This window comes from Aulonocara stuartgranti, assembly GCF_965226115.1.
Source record: "Aulonocara stuartgranti genome assembly, chromosome: 10".
Lineage (NCBI taxonomy): Eukaryota > Metazoa > Chordata > Actinopteri > Cichliformes > Cichlidae > Aulonocara > Aulonocara stuartgranti.
The window spans coordinates 2735020-2755568 of NC_138946.1; the positions used below are offsets into that span (position 1 = coordinate 2735020).

A 20549-nucleotide genomic window follows, 5' to 3' on the forward strand; every position below is an offset into this window, starting at 1 on the left:
TTTTATGTGAGAACACCTCGCTGTGAGGATCTGCAGAATGCTTCTGAATACGGCAAAGTCAAAACTCGACTGAGTGGATTTGGATTAATCAGTAGAACCAGAGAATTTAGCTGCTCGGTTTTCACAGCTTTTCATTTTTAAAGAGTTTTAAAAGTCATGTTTTATTTATCAAAGCTTGAGAGACGCGACTCGCTAAGCGACGTGTGTCAGTGTGCTTTTTCTCTGAATCTTTACAGGTGATGGCGTCTGATGACCACCGCTTCCTGTCCAGTTCTCTGTACAGCTCAGGTGTTCTGGTGGCCTGGGACCCCGCCCCCTTCTCTGCAGATCTCACAAAGGTGATGCGTTTGGATTTAAGCTAGAAGCTCTGTCACAACCAGCGTGCGTTTAATAACTTTTGTTAAATTGTTCAAATTAAGTGTAGAATTTTTGTCAAATAAGAGACACATTTATTCAAGTTTTCCTCCTACGGCTCCGTCGGGTGCACATATTCATGCACACGCTTGTATTAATCAGTTTGTGGTTTCTTTGGACATTTGTGGATTTTAGACTAACATGGACGAGCACAGGTAAGCATGATGGTGTGTCTGACTGCAAGAATTCTGTTTGGAAAATGTCACGTTTGTGCAAAAACAGTGAAACATACAACATAACTTTGCTGTGCACACAGTCGATACCTGCATCTGTATTTGAGTCTAATAGGCCACGCCCCTAATAAATAAAATGTAAAGCTTTATGACGGGAAGATTCGCTCCAGGGCAAAGCCAAACATTTTAACACGAGTCTGTGGGGACTGGCTCACTGCTGGGACCTCTAGTGGACACTTGAGGGACTGCAGGTTGTGGCTCTTGCGCACTGGCTTCTTTTCAGAATCAGAATCGTCTTTATTGGCCAAGTATATGTGCCGACACATACAAGGCATTTGGTTCCGGTAGATGGAGGCTCTCAAGCACAGCAATGTAAATCACACACACACACGTGTCTATATACACACATTACACAAAGCTGTGTAAACCAACTATAAATAACCAATCTAAACTTATATACATAGAATACAGAAATGAGGTGGAATGAATACTACAGAATGTACATAAGGTGCAGTTGCAGTCTGGCAGTGGGAGCAGTGTGACAGGTCAGCTGTTTAGGAGGGAGGTGGCGAGGGGAAAGAAACTGTTCCTGTGTCGGGTGGTCCTGGTCTGCAGGCTTTTCTCAGGAGCTTAAAGGTTGACATGATGAAGTGTTCCCCTCGTGGATGCACAGAGCGTGGAGCCGGTCTGACTCTGCGCTGCAGGGAAACTGAACGAGTCGTCAGTAAATCCAGTTACCAGCAGGAACAACTGCTGGTTCTCCAGCTTCAGAAGCCGTTTCTCTGATGCATAATTCATGTGTTTATCCTGAGAGGACACGTCTACCACTACACAGGATTTCTTCTGCTCTTTGTTTTTATTCCTGGACTCCACTCGAGTAACCTGGCACGATTAAAACCCAGTGGACAAAAGACGTCATTTATCTTGTGCTGCTCCTTTATGCAGCCCAGCTGGTCTGCTCTGAATGCATCTTGTCTGTTGTCCCTTTAAATGGAGACTCTTTCGTTACTGGAAGCTGCATAAAGGACAACTCTGACATTTAGGCCTCAGTCCAGCAGTGGGACTGAAAGATTTGCACATGAAGGACACTCCAAACAGCGGGGGGGCCCTGGCCCTTCTTTTCCTCTCCGAAGCCGCCGCCCCCTACATTATCTCTGCAGCCTTTATGTGGTAGAAAAGTCATGATCCCGGTGAGATTCTCAGGGTCTGAGCTTTTAAGTTTCTGGTTTATTTGAGCTGCTGTTTTCAGTATTTTTGTGATGTTTGTATTTATGCAGTTTATCAGTTCCTCTCACGTCTTTGTTCCCCTGTTTTCAGTTATGGTTGCTCACTTTCTGTTCTAAAACATCCCTCGGTCACTAACTAGTTAACGTCCTGTTTCTGCAGCCTGCACAGAGCGTCTCCCTGATAACTCAGTCAAAGGGAAGCATCAGTAAAACAAAGACTGAAGCAGCAGGATTGGTGCTGATACTGAATGTATTTTGAGGTGTCAGTTAAAACTCATACCTGTATGCCCCTCCTCCCCCGCAGTGGTTCAACAGGACTGATTACCCCATCTTCGCCCAGTACCAGAGGTACAGGAGGCTCCACCCTCTGCAGCCCTTCTACATCCTGCATCCTCGCTTTGAGTGGCAGATCTGGCAGCGAATACAGGACAACATGGCCGAGCCCATCCAGAAGAACCCGCCCTCCTCCGGCATGCTCGGTATGGTTTTCTCTCACTTCCTGTTTATGCTACAAACTGCCCTCATAACACACGTGGGGCAGAAATCTGAAACAAAACATTTACTGAATACTCGTTAAAATATAAACTCAGAGGTCACTAATGTTCAAGTCCTGTGTGCGGTTAGATATCAGATGTTTGTGTCTGCGACCTGATTGGCTGCATTGATCGTGTGTTGTTTGTTTTCTGTAAATGTCTCCTGGTCCAATCACGATCTTCTGAAAGAACGTTTGTGTGACAGCTGCTTATTGGTCCAGGCCGATCCGCTGATCGATGAGGCATCATCCGCCTCACTCCTTTGATCTCTCTGCACCGCCCGTCTCAGCCTTCAGCTTCACCTCAGAGTCTGCGCACCAGGCGAACTCTGCAGGAGCGATAATGAGGCGCCCAGCGATGTGACATCGCCGGCGTGCGCTGTGGGCGGAGAACAGCGAGCATAATAACACAGAACGAAGAAAGACTGAAATCTACTTCAGGAAACTTTGCCCTCTTCATGACGCTGTCGTTAGAGCGTCATGTGACGAACCGACACACGTTTGTTTTTTCCTGGCTTCTTTTTTTGGTACTTTTAATTTATAGAAACGACTCCGCAGGCTGCAGCAAAAACATTTCCTTTGGTTTTAGGGGTGAAACGTCCCTTTAAGGTTGAACGCATATATATACAAACTCCTCTGTGTCTTCTGTCAGTTGACTTCCTGTTTTATTTTGAAAGTCTGTTCCTCGTGGTGTTTTGAGTGAGTTCAGCTGTACCTGCCGGGAGTCTTTTTACTCCTCGTCCTTCCCCTCAGTCTCAGTTTGGTTTCTTTGTAGCCGAGGACGACTCTTGATTTTCATATTTCTCTCCTCCAACGTCTTCCGTTCATGTCACGAGTTTCACAAATGCAGGATCTGATTTGTAACTGGAGCTCCGCCTCCTTTGGTGTCTGATATTAGAGCCTCAGTTCATTATAAACATCTCTCCTCCAGGATCACCAGACAGGAAGTAGATCTGTTACACAGAGGTGATTATACAGTGGGGCAAAAAAGTATTTAGTCAGCCACCGATTGTGCAAGTTCCCCCACTTAAAATGATGACAGAGGTCAGTAATTTGCACCAGAGGTACACTTCAACTGTGAGAGACAGAATGTGAAAAAAAAATCCATGAATCCACATGGTAGGATTTGTAAAGAATTTATTCGTAAATCAGGGTGGAAAATAAGTATTTGGTCACCTCAAACAAGGAAAATCTCTGGCTCTCACAGACCTGTAACGTCTTCTGTAAGAAGCTTTTCTGTCCCCCACTCGTTACCTGTATGAATGGCACCTGTTTGAACTCATCATCTGTATAAAAGACACCTGTCCACAGCCTCAAACAGTCAGACTCCAAACTCCGCCATGGCCAAGACCAAAGAGCTTTCGAAGGACACCAGGAAAAGTATTGTAGACCTGCACCAGACTGGGAAGAGTGAATCTACAATAGGCAAGCAGCTTGGTGTGAAAAAATCAACTGTGGGAGCAATCATCAGAAAATGGAAGACATACAAGACCACTGATAATCTCCCTCCATCTGGGGCTCCACGCAAGATCTCATCCCGTGGGGTCAAAATGATCATGAGAACGGTGAGCAAAGATCCCAGAACCACACGGGGGGACCTGGTGAATGACCTGCAGAGAGCTGGGACCAAAGTAACAAAGGTCACCATCAGTAACACACTACAACGGCAGGGAATCAAATCCCGCAGTGCCAGACGTGTTCCGCTGCTGAAGCCAGTGCATGTCCAGGCCCGTCTGAAGTTTGCCAGAGAGCACATGGATGATACAGCAGAGGATTGGGAGAATGTCATGTGGTCAGATGAAACCAAAGTAGAACTTTTTGGTATAAACTCAACTCGTCGTGTTTGGAGGAAGAAGAATACTGAGTTGCATCCCAAGAACACCATACCTACTGTGAAGCATGGGGGTGGAAACATCATGCTATGGGGCTGTTTTTCTGCCAAGGGGACAGGACGACTGATCCGTGTTAAGGACAGAATGAATGGGGCCATGTATCGAGAGATTTTGAGCCAAAACCTCCTTCCATCAGTGAGAACTTTGAAGATGAAACGAGGCTGGGTCTTCCAACATGACAATGATCCAAAACACACCGCTCGGGCAACAAAGGAGTGGCTCCGTAAGAAGCATTTGAAAGTCCTGGAGTGGCCTAGCCAGTCTCCAGACCTCAACCCCATAGAAAATCTGTGGCGGGAGTTGAAAGTCCGTGTTGCTCGGCGACAGCCCCAAAACATCACTGCTCTCGAGAAGATCTGCATGGAGGAATGGGCCAAAATACCAGCTACTGTGTGTGCAAACCTGGTAAAGACCTATAGTAAACGTTTGACCTCTGTTATTGCCAACAAAGGTTATGTTACAAAGTATTGAGTTGTATTTTTGTTATTGACCAAATACTTATTTTCCACCCTGATTTACCAATAAATTCTTTACAAATCCTACCATGTGGATTCATGGATTTTTTTTTTTCACATTCTGTCTCTCACAGTTGAAGTGTACCTCTGGTGCAAATTACTGACCTCTGTCATCATTTTAGGTGGGGGAACTTGCACAATCGGTGGCTGACTAAATACTTTTTTGCCCCACTGTATGTAATGAGAAGGTTGTTTCTGCAGCATGTGTGCGGGCCGTGGAGGACGTGAACATGTTGGCGGACCTACAGTGCGTAGGCAGCTGTGCTGTTCGTTACACAACTGAGGACAAAGCTGTGGGCTGGATGAAGAACACATGAAGGCTTCATGTTTGTAGATGTTGCTCCAAAGTGAGGATCAGTCCTAACCAGCGCTGGGCCACATGGGCAGAAATGATATCTTCATATATTTAGTCTGAAAGACGTCTTTGTTTCCAGGATTTCAAAAGAAATCATTTTCACTCAGTTGGGAATATTCTGTGTCAGGTTTCATGTCCTCCTGTGACCTTCTGTGGTTCTGGTTATTCGATTTTATTTGATTTATATAAGCACAACAGAGGAAGCACCAAACTGTCTGAAAAGCTCTGCAAAGTGTCCTCATGCCCTCTGCTTCCTGTCCAGGCACCGTCCTGATGATGTCGCTGTGCGAGGTGGTGCACGTGTACGAGTTCCTGCCGTCCCGGAGGAAGACGGAGCTCTGCCATTACTACCAGCGTTTCTACGACGCCGCCTGCACGCTGGGCGCCTACCACCCGCTGCTGTACGAGAAGAACCTGGTTAAGCGCATGAACCAGGGCTCCGACCGCGACATCTACACCAACGGACGCGTCACGCTGCCCGGCTTCAGGAAGCTGAACTGCAGCCAGACTGCTGGAGGAGACCGCTGACTGCATCAACGCACAAATCTGAGTCCTGCATGAAGATGAGCCGACGCATGCAAACCTCATCCTCACTACCGAACCACAAAGAGCGCTCTATAAATATTTCATGCTGTTAACACACACTGGAGTCCGACCAGCTCATACATGTGCTGCTGTACACACATCCCTGTGAGGTCATTGACGTGTGATCACTGGATGCTTCTTAGTTGCCCAAATTTTGATGCTCATGTTGACCTTAGAGGATAATTCTGGTGGTTTTCAAGCAATCTCAGTGATTGCCTTTAACTCAGGGGTGGGGAACTCCAGGCCTCAGGGGCCGGCGTCCTGCGGGTTTTAGATCTCACCCTGGGCCAACACACCTGAATCACATGATTAGTTCATTGATAGGCCTCTGGAGAACTTCAAGACATGATGAGGTCATTTAACCACTTAGATCAGCTGTGTTGGATCAAGAACACATAACCTGCAGGACACCGGCCCTCGAGGCCTGGAGTTTCCCACCACTGCTATAACTGCGAGGTGGAGAGCGTACGAGTGAGTGACAGACCACCAAAAATGTCCTCTGATCAAAAAGTGCATATTAATATTTTCCAGGACAGATTCCCTGACATCCAGCCTGTTTTGAGGGGTCCAAAATCATTTCTTCCTGAAGTTAAAAAGCAGATAAAATCCAAAATTTAGCAAACTGGGTCATAAATATCAGTCGTGCGCAGGTCCAGCGACACCGTCTCTGCTTGTGTGTTTGTGTTCTGGTTTCTTGTTCAGGCAGCAGGAGGCCGCTGTGCCTCTGTGTGATTACATACATGATGCTTACACACCTCACTGAACCCGTTTATTGAAGAAGATACTGCCTGCAGATGAGTTTACTTCTAACTTAACCCAAAAGGTCACTTCGTAGGTTTTTTACACACTTTGTGAGTCCTGCCATTTCCAGTAATCTTTTTGTAATCCTCACGTAGTGTAAATATTATGAGAGTATTATAGGAGGAGGGTCTTTACTGTGATATCAGCATTTGATTTTTCTCCAACGTAAAAGCCCCACTCGGTTTATATGGACATGCTAACTGATATTTTATTTGCAGTATTTGTTTCTTCAGTCCGTGACACACTGAGCTCGTGGCAAAAACATGACACAAAATCCAAACTTATACAGGGTGGGCCGTTTCTATGGATACAGCGTAATAACATGGGAATGGTTGGTGATATTAAAGTCCTGTTTGTGGCACATTAGTATATGTGAGGGGGCAAACTCCTCAAGATGGACGGTGGCCATTTAGAAGTCGGCCATCTTGGATACAACGTTTGTTTTTTCAATAGGAAGAGGGCCATGTGACACATCACACTTATTGGTAATGTCACAAGAACAACAATGGTGTGCTTGGTTTCAACGTAACTTTATTCTTTCATGAGTTATTTACAAGTTTCTGACCACTTATAAAATGTGTTCAATGTGCTGCCCATTGTGTTGGATTGTCAATGCAACCCTCTTCTCCCACTCTTCACACACTGATAGCAACACCAAAAGTTGTATCCAAGATGGCCGACTTCTAAATGGCCACCATGGTCACCGCCCATCTTGAGGAGTTTGCCCCTCACATATACTAATGTGCCACAAACAGGACTTTAGTATCACCAACCATTCCCATGTTATTACGCTGTATCCATATCCCTGTAGTTTAACAGTGTCTGTAACGTGTTGGGGAAAAAATGCACTGTGAACAAAATGAAGTGGACATGTAGCCACGATGAGCTGGTCCTGATGCTTCTAAACAAGAAAGGGAAACTTCTCAGAAGAAGACAACAGCAGGGGGGATGTGCTGGCCTGATCCAGGACTTTATCACGACCGTGGATATTTCAGGATGTTTGAGCTCTTGTTGGCAGAGTGTGGACCTCATCTCAGGGTGCAGAGAAATCATTTAACAGAGCTGATGGTCCCAGAGCAGCATGTAGCTGTGCGTCTGATGTACAACAGTTTTATTTTACTATTTGTGTATTCAGTAACAGTGCACGCTTTGAGCTACAAACGCTTGATGCAGAAGCAGAGTTCTGATTGGTCTGATCAGCTGATTTGAATCGTAAAAATTGAGCATGGCTCGAAAAAATTAATCCACTGAAATCATTGGCTCTGTGTTTTCGAAGAGCAGGTGAGTCTGGCAGTTTCCACCAAAACAGTTAGTTAGTGTGGCTGAGCCTAAACGTACACCGCTGCTTACACTGGTGTAAAACTGTGTTTCACATAAAGTACACGTATTGTTGCTGTTTGCAGACAAACACCCTCCAATTGAACAACCAGCAAACTAGCAACAAACTGAAAAACTGACATTTATGTCTTCCATAAAAAACGGTTCTTGCTAATGGTACTACCGCAAATCAGAATTGATTCAGAATTATGTGAGGCTTTAGGTTTTTTAGCTAATCTTGAAAATATAAAGTGCAGGTATAGCTAAGGTAGAAGATTACAAATATTACTTTCATATAGTTTACACACAAGCAGTTTCTACCTTATTAACAAGCAGCTAACACTACTAGCATAAAAGACAAGGGGTTGGTAGCGCTGTGTCTTTCTAGAATTATCAAAAATGTTAATTAGTTTATATATAAGGTGAGCATTCTCACTTCAGGACATTTAAGGGCTTTTCATTTAATTTGCAGTTCAATATAACATTTTAAAAAGTCACTAAATGTCCAAAACGTCTTCGAGTCTTTAAGCTAATTTAAGCAATTTTAATGCAATATTGAGTATTTTATTTAACAAATTGCATTATAAGAGTTTTATGATCCATATAATGCTCCTTGTGTCATTTGCACTAATTATTGCCTGCTGGTTTGTATTTATGCTGGATTTTGTGCAGAAAATGTTTGGCTTAAATGATTTTAACTTAAGTATGTAAACCGAGTTTTTCTCACTAGCTTTAAGGCTACTGGAGAGTCTGCTGAGTGGTCATTTAGCTTAGTTATCTTACCTATGAACTGATGGCAATTTCTTCTTTACTTTTCTTTACTGTAACATCTGTATGAATGCTCCATTCTCAGTGTTATCACAGTAAAGATCAGCCTCAGATTTTGACTTAATCTCTTAATACAGATGAATGTTTAAAACCAGTTTTCCCTAAACTAGTGTTGTAACAACGAGAAAATATCAACAAAATAAATCTCTGAAAAAATAGAGAAAATATCCGCATGGCACTAACGCAGCTCCTTATTTTCAATGCTAACTACAGTTCACTGTACAACGTGTTATTCGCTAGCTTCATATTTTCGTTCTTTGATTCTCGCTACAGTAGCTATGCATGGTTCACAATCTTTATGCAGACCCCCTCCCCCCAACAGCCTACTCTTGTCTGATTGGTCAGGTGGGGTGCAGGTATTCAAACAAATAAATATATATCACATAAAATACAGAAAAGCTAATAGATCCCCTTGAAATATACGACTAGCTGGGCTAGTTAGCATTTATCAGGATGAGGTTAACCGATGGTGATTTTTCCTCTGTTATAATCAGATGTAGCTCAAATTTTATGTAGTATTTCATATACTACGATGTTATATTGTATATGTGAATACATGAAACATGCAAAAGTGGGGAAATCAGCTGTAGCAAACTTAATCGCACCAGCTAGCTTTAATTAGCCACGATGCAGACACATTTTTAGATGCTGTTATTTTATTTTTTCACATAAAACACACTTCTCTGCTGTAACAAGTACAAGTTTAGTAACGTGTAATAAGTGCTTTTTAACTATGATACATGCTAACACAGCTAATTTAATCCTGAAGCAGAACGACTCGGAGCTCGAGCAAAGTCGTCAAGAACAAAAATGACTCTGCTGTTGTGTTCTGGTCACTTCCGTTTCATGCTTACCAAGACTTCATTGTTTAGTCATGAGTCACACACTTGAATAATTGATGTCATTGCATTTCAGAGCAAAGCTATGAGAACATTTCCTCCCTATGCAGTCTTGTCTCTGTGTACATTCATGTGAAGCCTTTTGATATTCTGTTATTTCAGCTTACAGATGCACTTTTTCCTCTGCTTTGCCTTCATCCTCTTCTGTTTCTGGGAGGATTGGTTAAATGTTGTGAACTTAGATTTAATTTCTTTATTTTTTTCTTTGCCGTCTTGTAACTTAATATCAGACTAAAAATGTGCAGAGTTCTAGAAGCATGCAGCTGATCTGTCTTTGAGATGATTTGATTTGTTTGATCCTTTTCTGTGATATTTTCTAATGCTCAGCTCTACCTTCTGTTCCTGTTTGAAATATTTTTTTTAATTAATTGTAAAAAAATAAATATGATAAACTGTAAATTCCAAATGTATTTATTAATTGTTCCTAAAAGATGCACAAGTCTAATTGTTGGCTGACATTTTGTAGACTTGTGAGTGAAATCTGGCTTTGACTCCAGTTCCACAGAGATTTGTACTCGAGCTGCTTTCCACAGTCCAAAGAAGTGAAGGTGAGTGTGATGGGTCTCTCTGTTAGCTCTGCATGTTCAGGTTTACCCCACCTTGAGAGCACATTCTCACTGGTAGAGTTCAGTACGTAATCTACGTTCAGTATAATAATTAATAAGTGCAGTTATTTTCATATCAAAGAAAAAAGTGAACATGTAGATGTTGGGTGCCAGCTCACAAAAGTATATCAAATTTAACCTCGGGTCAGTGGCCCCAGGGCAGCTGTGGCTACAATGTAGCTGCCATCACCAGTGTGTGTGAATGTGTGAATGACTGAATGTAGTGTAAAGTGCTTTGGGGTCCATAGGGACTAGTAAAGCGCTATACAAATGCAGGCCATTCACCATTTTAACACTTACAGCGGCCTTTTTTTATGTTTGTTTTGCTTTGGTTAATTATAATGTTATAACAACACCGATGTGCTTCAAGTCTTTCAATGTAATACCCCCTCTAGCCACAGTGTGTCGCTGTCTGGTGGCAAATGTGGTTTGTTTATGAAGTGCAATGAATCCAAATGATCAAACAGTGACAGTGTTGCATATGGTCTGGTGTTGTGGTTAATCTCAGTATTGCAGTAGTATGTCATTTTAATGCCTTAGAAATTCAGTAAGAATTTACTTTTCTAATATAAGCCTCTTTCATAAAAGATAATTGTTTTACTGACAAATGAACAGGAGCAGCATGTCAGACAGGAGTTGGGCTTTTTTTAAAAGTTCAATTGGGTTTTAATGAAAAGAACCAGTTATGAAAAAGCAGAAAATATATGATTCTGTTTTTCTAACACTTTCCCAGCTTAGAGTGGATACCTGAAACTATCACATAGGATTCAGGTACACACAGGGTGACACAGACACACCAATTAAATTTAACATGCATGGAAGAAGCCGGAGCAAAACACATTTTGAACTAGGGCTCTTGTATGGGCAGAACTTTGTGCCATCCGAAACTGAATTTGAATAAGTTGAATTTGAATTTGAATTGCTCAGATTGAATCTGAATTGTAACTTGAATAAATGCTTTTTAAAACTGAATTTGAATTAGCCTAATTTGAAATTCAATGTATCGGTTTGTAAATGTTCGTCACTAAATTGAAATTGAATTTTATATTTTGAAAATGAATTCATTTGCTTTGAAACTGTATTTTATCCTTTAAAAATGTAGCTCTCAAATAATTTGTTTCACTTTTCACCATTCAGTTTCAGTCTACTCTGCGCGCCTTAGCATATGCTACCCCGGTGGAGTCAACCAAATGGATGAATCAAGCGGCGATTTACATTTCTCAAGATGTCTTAGGCATTTACCGAATATACAGTGGGATGCAAAAGTTTGGGCAACCTTGTTAATAGTCATAATTTTCCTGTATAAATCGTTGGTTGTGACAATAAAAAATGTCAGTTAAATATATCATGTAGGAGACACACAGTGATGTTTGAGGAGTGAAATGAAGTTTATTGGATTCACAGAAAGTGAAATAATTGTTTAAACAAAATCAGGCAGGTGCATAAATTTGGGCTCCACAAAAAAAGAAATGAAATCAATATTTAGCAGATCCAACTTTTGCAGAAATTCCAGCCTCTAAACGCTTCCAGTAGGTTCCAATGGGAACCTACTGGTTGAAGGTATTTTGGACCATTCCTCTTTACAAAACATCTCTAGGTCATTCAGGTTTGATGGCTTCCGAGCACGGACAGCTCTCTCACACCACAGATCTTCAGTAATATTCAGGTCTGGACTGAGATGAACGTTGCAGAACGTTGTACTTGTTCCTCTGCATGAAAGCCTTAGTGGATTTTGAGCAGTGTTTCGGGTTGTTGTCTTGTTGAAAGATCCAGCCCTGACGCAGCTTCCGCTTTGTCACTGATTCCTGGACATTGGTCTCCAGAATCTGCAGATACTGAGTGGAATCCATGTGTCCCTCAACTTTGATAAGATTCCCAGTCCCTGCACTGGCCACACAGCCCACAGCATGATGGAACCACCACCACATTTTACTGTAGGTAGCAGGTGTGTTTCTTGGAATGCTGTGTTCTTTTTCCTCCATGCACAGTAACACACGCCGTTCACACAAGCAGTATATTTCTTTGGTTTTGATGTTAGTGTACTGTCTCTGTCCTGCTGAGAATCTGTATTTCTCATGCAGATCAGGAAATCCCAATCGATCACGTCAGCCTCTGAATGTTCTCTCCATCCAATATTTCCAAAGAAACACTAGAAGCTTCCACAAGATTTTAAGCCAAAGCTCAGAACATAATCAGCTCATGACCAGTTATGTGTTCAGCAGACATTACCGTAGTAATTTAGCCAGTTTCAGCTCGGCGTAGCTCGCTAAACCACTAATCTCACTTCATAGGTCACCCCTCAGGTGTCACTTTACCTGTGATAGTAACTCCCAGCATGTGTAGGTTTGATCTCTGCTCCATGTATGAAACACACATAAAGAAATCCACAGCGTGAGTTCAAAGATGCTTTTATTTTGAAAGTAAAGAATTGAAAGAAATGAACCCGAGTAAGTTTACAGTCAGTTATCTGTGTCTGCATTTGGATTCAGATGAAAAATAAGGAAACATTTCAGCTTCTAGAAATTCCTCCACAGCACTGACACACCTTTTTATATCAAACTAAATCAGCTGTTTACATTTTTATCATGATAGTCAGATTAGGTTTAACATCTGTTAAGAGTTTAAGAAAAACACCTGCATGATTATCAAAGAAGAGAAAAAGAGGAACTGTTGGATTTTGCTCAACTTAACAGGAAAGACTCCAGTTAAAAGCAAACATGTGGGCCAGCAGTCACCAAAATAACAGACTGACCAACACAGGACAGTGGAGCCAATAAAAAACGATGCAGTTTACCAACTTATAGAAAATAGTCAGGACCTAATGGAGGAGCAGCACTTTATGAAGAGCCGACTCAAAGAAAGGACAAAGAGAAGAGAATCACTGAGCATTTAACTGGATTTATTTGAATCAAAGATAACAAGAAGAAGTAAATTATCTGAGTCAGTAGAAACAAATAAACACAAAACTAGAACCCAACCAGAAAGAGAGAGAGAGCAAGAAACTGATTCCAGCAGGTGATTTACTTCCTGTTTTACTTCTAAAAATGGCTAAGCTCCGCCCACACAGGACAGGCCAAACAGGAAGTGTTGGAGCTGTCACACCTCTCACATGGTGAAGATCAGATGACCACTGAACGTGTTATGATGACTTTGACTGTCAAATATCCTTGCACTAGCCAATAGACGTACAAACACCTGATCTCCAACCTCTAGAAGCAGCGAGACTCCATTAGAGGCGCTCACTGTACCAGATGTTGGATTTTCATATGTAATAGAAATTTGCTCCCCATTCCTCAACAAGAAAGCACCTGCAACAATGTTTCCATGACCAACTATGGTCAAGTCAAAGTGGTAGGCTCCTCTCACTGGTGCAGTGAAAATACCTGTGGGACATTTGTTTTTGTTAAATGGAAAATCAGCTGTTAGAACATCTGGAACATCAGCCTGACATCAACATAGCTGAGAAGTGACATTCAGTGTTATTACCTGTGTTTTTGTTGTAAGCATTTCCAATGTTCGTGATAACATGTTTGAAGATCAGAGTAGTGTGGTCATCAAAGGGTCCAGTATCTCCTTCACCTTGATCCAGCAGAGAGGCTGAGAAAGCCACCTGTTTGACTGAGAGAGAGAGAAAATTCATTTTAAACTTCCTGTTTTAGAGTTAGACTCTTCCCATAAAAGTGACCATGACAAAAACTTTAATCTCCAATGAAAGAAATGTTTGACAGCTGAAAGCGTTTCACTGCCACAGAAGAAATCAAACTCTGGATAATCCACATACTGTGTCAGCAGGTGATTAGTTTGAAGCTTCGCCCTCAGATATCATGTGGAAGAAATAAAAAATATTGTTGGTACTAAAGATTTTCAAACACAGTAGCACCACCTTGTGAACAGATTTATAGCACTGATATATGTTGATCCTCCAGAGTTTGTTGGCTTCTGTCTGAAGGTGGCGCTACAGCACAAATACAGCTTCAGATGTTCACAGAAATTGATTTGAGCAGCAGAGATGGATTACATCCTGTAAGCACGCTGTGTTACTGTGTTACTAAAACCGTGACTTTTTGCGAGAATGTCTGATGGCAGTGACGTAAGCGAGTGCGACGTTCGTGACAACAGCTGTCTGCAGATCAACAATGGATCACATATCGAGTGCGGGAGAGAGTATGAGCGTGCAGCGTTTAAAGCATGGAAGTACTGACCTTACTTTAAGTTTGATTCCATAAAAAGTGACAAAAACATTAGTGTCCATCGTGCGTGGGAAGAAAACTTCTTTTTACAGCGAAAAAATCCCCTAAACTTCCGAGCAAGCACCTATTTGAAAGACTGAGTGTAAACACACAAAACATTTTATTTTATGTGCTGGAATGTGCAGAAAATATGTTTAAATGGTAAACAGATTTCTTCCAGTCAGAGAATGTTGCATATACTTTAATGTTTGCTTGATGCATAAAGTTAAAAGATTAAAACTAATAAAACAAGTTTTAAAAAGATCTATCGCTTTATCACCTATTCAGGTTGTAAATCGTGTTTTTAAAAAGTAACTAAGTAATTAATTACTCTTGAAAATAAGTAATCAGTAAAGTAACGGGATTACTTTTTGGGGAAGTAATCAGTAATTAGTTACTGATTACTTTTTTCAAGTAACTTGACCAACACTGTTGAGCAGCGTTGTGTCTTTAACTGTAACACATTCCAGTCACCTTGTGATGTTGAGCTGATCAGAGCAGGTTTTAGTTTCAGTGTCTAACATTACAACATTCAAACATAAATACTAATCTGGTCAATTTAATATCAGATTTAAGATATAACATTAATTCTAAAATGTAAGAATGTATCAATTATAGAAATCTTGCAACATTTCTCTTTCAGATTCCCACACAGTACCTTGTAACTGCTGCTTCAGCTGGTCGATCTCAGTCTTCTGACTCTCCACCTTTGTTGCTAGTTCTGATAAAATATAATAGAAATAAAAAGAAAAATCTTACTGACAGCACACAGTTATTCACAGGTTTTTATTTGTAAGTAAGAAAGTAACTAAGTAAGAAAGTTGTGGTGATCCTTGGGTGGAGAATGGTTGAAGAAGCAGACTTGTTTGACTGGATCTCTGAACAAACTGATTCTCAACTCTGTGCTGTTAAACTCTGTCATCTTTATCCACACTAGGGGAGATTCTAGGTTCTACCTTGCAAGGGATCAATAACAATTTAAAATTTATAATTTACAGTTTTTTTACACACAACCTGTCAAAAGGGGAGGGGCCGGCTGCTTCCATAGAGCACATTTCATTCATAACATTGTAAATCCAAGACCATCATGTATTCATGATTTGTGCGAAATCCCAGAAATAAACCTTAGACAAAGCGAATCTGTGAACTAAGGTGTAGGTCTGTTAGGTTTTGTTGTGGTGATCCTCGGGTTGGGGGATGGGTGTTCATACTGGAGTGCAAAATGAAAACCAGAGGAAGATGGACAAGAAAAGTTCAAAGCCGTCAGGTGCTCAGTTTAGAAAAAAGAGAAAAGAGGAGGAGGAGAAACGAGCAAAAGACACAGTGAAGCAGATGTGTCATTGGATAATGGCAGGCAGTGATGGGAATAACGGCGTTACTTTTTTCAGTAACGAGTAATCTAATTACTATTCCTATTGTTACAACGCTGTTACCGTTACTAAGAAGAAAATGCTGTGTGTTACTATTTTTCAACAAACAGACGGTTGAAGCTGTGTTCAGCTTACAGCATCTTATATCAGTTGCACGGAAGTAGCTGTAAGTAATCTGGACGCTACGGCTTTCAGCAGCTGCGCTCCCGCGGTAATCATGATCACTGTCTGGCACAACACCTGGAGCTCAGGGGGCAAAACAATCACATGAGTGCTGCTGTTTGACTGAGGAAGAATAAAGTAGTCGTGGTAAGACAATCACATGACCACTTAAAGACAAAGCAACAAGGTGACATATACCAGTTTATAAACTGTGTGGCCACGTAAAACCAGAGTCATGATAAACAAGATATACGCAGCATTTTTTCCTCAATAGTTTCATGTTTACTGTCTAAGGACAGCGCAACGAGCACGCTCTGCTTATGAGCAAGAAATAAAAAAACAAAACATAAAACAGCCCGTTTGTGTTGGTGGAAAAATGCACCATGTCGACCAATCAAAAAATGATTTGGCAACATGACGTTTGGTTGTTTAGGAAGAGGCGGAAGATTTAGGAGTGACGGCGAGAGAGAGCGAGTTTTGAGATGTGAGAGATTTGTGACGTTTAGCGTGTTTGCAGTGTGTAGTTAATGTGTTGTGGATAGTTTTGTGTTGTGTGTCAGAACAATGATGCGACTGCTGTCTCCAGGTAGAAACAGCAGTGACACACCTGCTGCTGTCAGACCTGCAGGTATCAGGCTGTGATGTTTCCTTTATAGTGGACAGAAATGTTTGCAGTGGCACAAATAATTTGTGGCATCTTATTGAAGAACAGCTGATTGTTCTGTAAATGGTTATTTAAAAAATCAAGGTAAAAGATAAATGATACAAATAACTTTGCTGTTTGCAAAACTTGTGCATATGATTTTAAAATTGACAATTTATATTTGCATTTAAAGTTATGAAATATGATCATTAAACATGTTTGTGGTTGTTACAGTAAAACATAACTTTTTCTACTCGGATTTTGTGTTTTTTGTCTGATTTTAGATCAATTGTGTTTATACAGTAGTCAAAATGAAAACATAACTGTAAATTCAGACACGCGAGGTTGTGCTGAAAAGAATGAGACCAAACAAGGCAAATAAATCTTTTTAAAGGTGAAATGTGGAGGAAAAATCAAAAGTAGTTAAAAATGGCCAATTATACCCTGGACCCCAGAGGGTTAAACGTTTTTTTTAAACATAATTAATTACTTTTAGAATCTTGTAACTCAGTTACTAACTCAGTTACTTTTTTGAAGAAGTAACTAGTAACTATAATTTATTACTTTTTCAAAGTAACTTGCCCAACACTGATGGCAGGTCATGTATTATGAAACACTCAGAATCAGAATACTTTATTAATGCCTAAGGAAATGATTTGGGTTACATATTCTCCAAGAAGAAATTCTAAAATAGTAACAGTAACAGACTAAACTCCAGACAATACATAATGTTAGCATAAAAGTAGCACTAATATATACAGATCACTCAGTTATAAATATCAAGGATTAACAGACGTGATTATAAATAAATACCAAGAAAACTGACAAGGATATCACAGCGTAGAAAGAAGCACGTGTAAAACAGGAGTAACTATTGCAAAGACCCCACACACACCCGACATGTTCACTCTTCTGCCCTCGGAGGCTCAGAAGTATGAAATCCAGAACATCCCGACTCAACAACTCCTCCTTCACTGCTATCCGACTCTTGAACAGCTGAAATATTTTGAACAGTAATAGTAATTTTTGCACATCAGGTCATCTCACATATCAAACCAGCATATTAAGCTCATAGCTCTTTTGCACATAAATCTATTTAACGCATCAATTTTTTTTGGTCTCCACTTATTTATTCCTGCTATTTGTATTTTATCTGTTTGTACATATTAACCGGCATCTGTGTGTGGACAGCAGAGAAAAAATTTCATTGCGCAAAGAAATGATTTGCTTTGTACACATGACAATAAACACTTTCAATCCTTAAATCTTTGAATCAGTTAGTGAGCTTCCACCTCCAGGGGGCGCTACATCACAAACACGGACTTTAAATGATGATTAGAAAGTTTGCATCAACACAGAAACTGGTGTTTAAGTAAATGTTGAAGTATTTGGTTTGAAGAGTTTGCCATGAAGACGAGCCGTGAGCTGTTTCATTATAAACACATTCCAGTCAGTTCCTGATGCTGAGATGAAAAGAGATGTTTTTGGTTCTGCTATAAAATCTTAAGATGTTTTAAAGTTTTATACTTTTACAATCAAACATGTAAAAAAAACATTTTAATATCACACATCATTCAGAGGATATATTTACAGCTCCATGATGGTTTCACTACAATCTCTTTGGACTGCAGCTTCAGCTGATCAGTCTCAGTTTTCTGTCTCTTTAAGCTTCTTTACCGGCTCTTTAAAGCATTTTGTTTCATTGCATCATTAATCTCTGAAGACTGCTCCAATATTCCTGTGATAAAAATATTGAGTCTCATAAGAAAACACATAACCATGAATGTTGGTCATTCCTGTTTCTGACCTTCTGGATATTTCTGAAGTCACATTGATGTATGAAACTGTACCTTGATTCTCTCTCTGTAGGACAGTGATCCGCTCATTCTGCACAGCCAATGAGGCGGTCAGCTCTCTCAGCACAGCGTGGATGTCCTGTGGACAGGACTGTTGGACTGCAGTCTCAGTCTGATCTGCTGAAACAGAGCAGACCAGAAGCAAAAGTGGGAGAAACATGATGATCTTCATTCTGTCGACAGAAACCTGCTGTATAACTGTCATCTGTTAATCTGAGAGTTTTATAACGAGGGGAAAAGAGGCGTGAATGAGGAGGTTTCTGCCCCACATGTCCCCTCATCCTCCACCTCACACACTGCAGAGCCGCAGGACCAGAATCAGACTTTGACTGCAGGACTGAACATGTAAACAGAGCAGGGATGTAGAGATGTTCTCCTTTGAACTCTCTGCAGTTAACTGTGTGCACAGAGTTCATGCATATATAAGATAAGCTGGGACTTATCAGCTAACACCAGCGTTAGCGTCCATGACCCACTCTGATGTTTAACAGCATTTTGAGTTTCCTGGTGCAAAAACCAGGCTTAAAAATATTTACTGGAAGGCTGAAAGGTTGATGCCGTAGATCTTTTAGAAGAACTCACTGACTCAAGGCCTTTTCCACACAGGAAGCAGATATTTATTTTAAAACAGTCATAAAAAGATGGAACTATTTTTGAATGCTGGTTTGATCGTGTCAGCTCCACAAACAGAGCAAACGTTTGTTTGTCGAGCTTGTTGAAAGAACCAAAGTACAATTCAACAATACGAAGAACTGCAACACACTGACCTCAGCACCTCTGTGGTTACAGGAAATCAGCTGCATGACTTTCTGACACACAGACACACAGAGAGAGGGGGGGGGGGGGGGGGGGGGGGGGGTTTGTGACTCGCAGCTTCACTGTTGCAGCTATTTAAGAATATCTGGAAAGCTCAGTTACTAATGACATCTCCTGATCCTTTGGCCTTCACTATGACTGAAATGTTATTCTCTGTCACAAACACAAATCACTCAATAAAAAAAATCAGAAAAACTGAAATCTTTTTTTTTATGTTGGCTTGAACATTTTAGCTGTGAATTCATAAAGAGAGCAAACATTTGTTTGTCAAGCTCATTAATGTGATAAAAGTCGAGTTTGAAAACACTTCAAGAATAAAAGCCAGAGTACGAGCTAACTTCCTCCCCTCACCCCCAACCAGTTAGAATCAGAAATCAGAAAGGGTTTATTGCCAAATGTTGAGCAGGTTTACAACATTAGGAAATTGCTGCGGTGCTTCAGTGCAAACATACTGTCATAAATTACGTTTAAATAGACATGAAAATAAAAATAAGAATAAGAATTAAAAGTGCTAAGTAGATAGATATATACATGAGTGCAGGTGGTGATCAGTGCAAACATGGAATGATGCAGTGACACAGCGTAGGGTCATGTGTTAGTGGTGGGAACAGTCGTACGTTTATTGTTCATGTGTCCGACAGCAGAGGGGAAGAAACTGTTCTTATGGCGAGAGGTTCTGGTGCAAATGGACCGGAGCCTCCTGCCTGAGGGGAGCAGGTCAAACAGACTGTGTCCAGGGTGAGAAGGGTCAGCTGAGATCCGGGCTGCACGCCGCAGTGTCCTGGAGGTGTACAGGTCCTGCAGAGATGGGAGTCTGCAGCCAATCACCTTCTCAGCAGAGCGCACAACACGCTGCAGTCTCTGTTTGTCCCTGATAGTGGCTCCAGCGTACCACACGGTGATGGAGGAGGTGAGGATGGACTCGATGATTGCGGTGTAGAACTGCATCATCGTCCGTGTTGGCAGGTTGAATTTCTTCAGCTGCCTCAGGAAGTACATCCTCTGCTGGGCTTTCTTAATGACGGAGGTGATGGTGGGCTCCCACTTCAGGTCCTGGGTGATGGTGGTACCCAGGAAGCGGAATGAGTCCACAGAGGTGATGGGGGTGTCAGTCAGGATGATGGGGGGGAGTGGGGCTGTGTGCTTCCTGAAGTCCACAATAATCTCCACTGTCTTCTGGGCATTCAGCACCAGGTTGTTGTGGCTGCACCAGGACACCAGACGTTCAACCTCCCTCCTGTAGGCAGACTCGTCCCCGTCAGAGATGAGCCCAATGACGGTGGTGTCATCTGCGAACTTGATTAGCTTGACAGACTGGTGGGTGGAGGTGC

The 20549-nt window shown here is 41.4% G+C and overlaps 2 protein-coding genes across 2 annotated transcripts in view; one reads left to right on the forward strand and one right to left on the reverse strand.

The window, feature by feature from the left end:
- LOC309715045 (beta-galactoside alpha-2,6-sialyltransferase 1-like) overlaps window positions 1-9598 on the forward strand; it is a 32891-nt gene extending 23293 nt beyond the window's left edge. Inside the window, 3 exon segments of the mRNA XM_082547845.1 lie at window positions 237-338; window positions 2118-2292; window positions 5370-9598. Of these exon segments, the coding sequence (XP_082403971.1) occupies window positions 237-338; window positions 2118-2292; window positions 5370-5635 (543 nt within the window). The 3' untranslated portion in view covers window positions 5636-9598.
- Window positions 9599-12705: 3107 nt separating this feature from the next.
- On the reverse strand, window positions 12706-18672 carry LOC309715050 (complement C1q-like protein 4). The gene is made up of 4 exons (XM_082547850.1): window positions 18397-18672; window positions 15030-15092; window positions 13629-13760; window positions 12706-13525 (listed from the first exon to the last, which is right to left on the reverse strand). Exons 1-4 carry the CDS (start codon window positions 18605-18607, stop codon window positions 13248-13250), a joined length of 684 nt encoding a protein of 227 aa, XP_082403976.1. The 5' UTR covers window positions 18608-18672; the 3' UTR covers window positions 12706-13247.
- Window positions 18673-20549: the final 1877 nt, after the last annotated feature.

What these genes read in the sequence shown, in the direction of transcription:
- LOC309715050 (XM_082547850.1), bottom strand. Translation starts at nt 18,607, where the DNA reads ATGACAGTTATACAGCAGGTTTCTGTCGACAGAATGAAGATCATCATG. An exon ending in GCTGAAGCAGCAGTTACAAG is followed by an intron (nt 13,761 to 15,029) that starts GTACTGTGTGGG and finishes TCTCTCTCTCAG; the next exon opens with TCAAACAGGTGGCTTTCTCA. An exon ending in TGCTTACAACAAAAACACAG is followed by an intron (nt 13,526 to 13,628) that starts GTAATAACACTG and finishes AATGTCCCACAG; the next exon opens with GTATTTTCACTGCACCAGTG.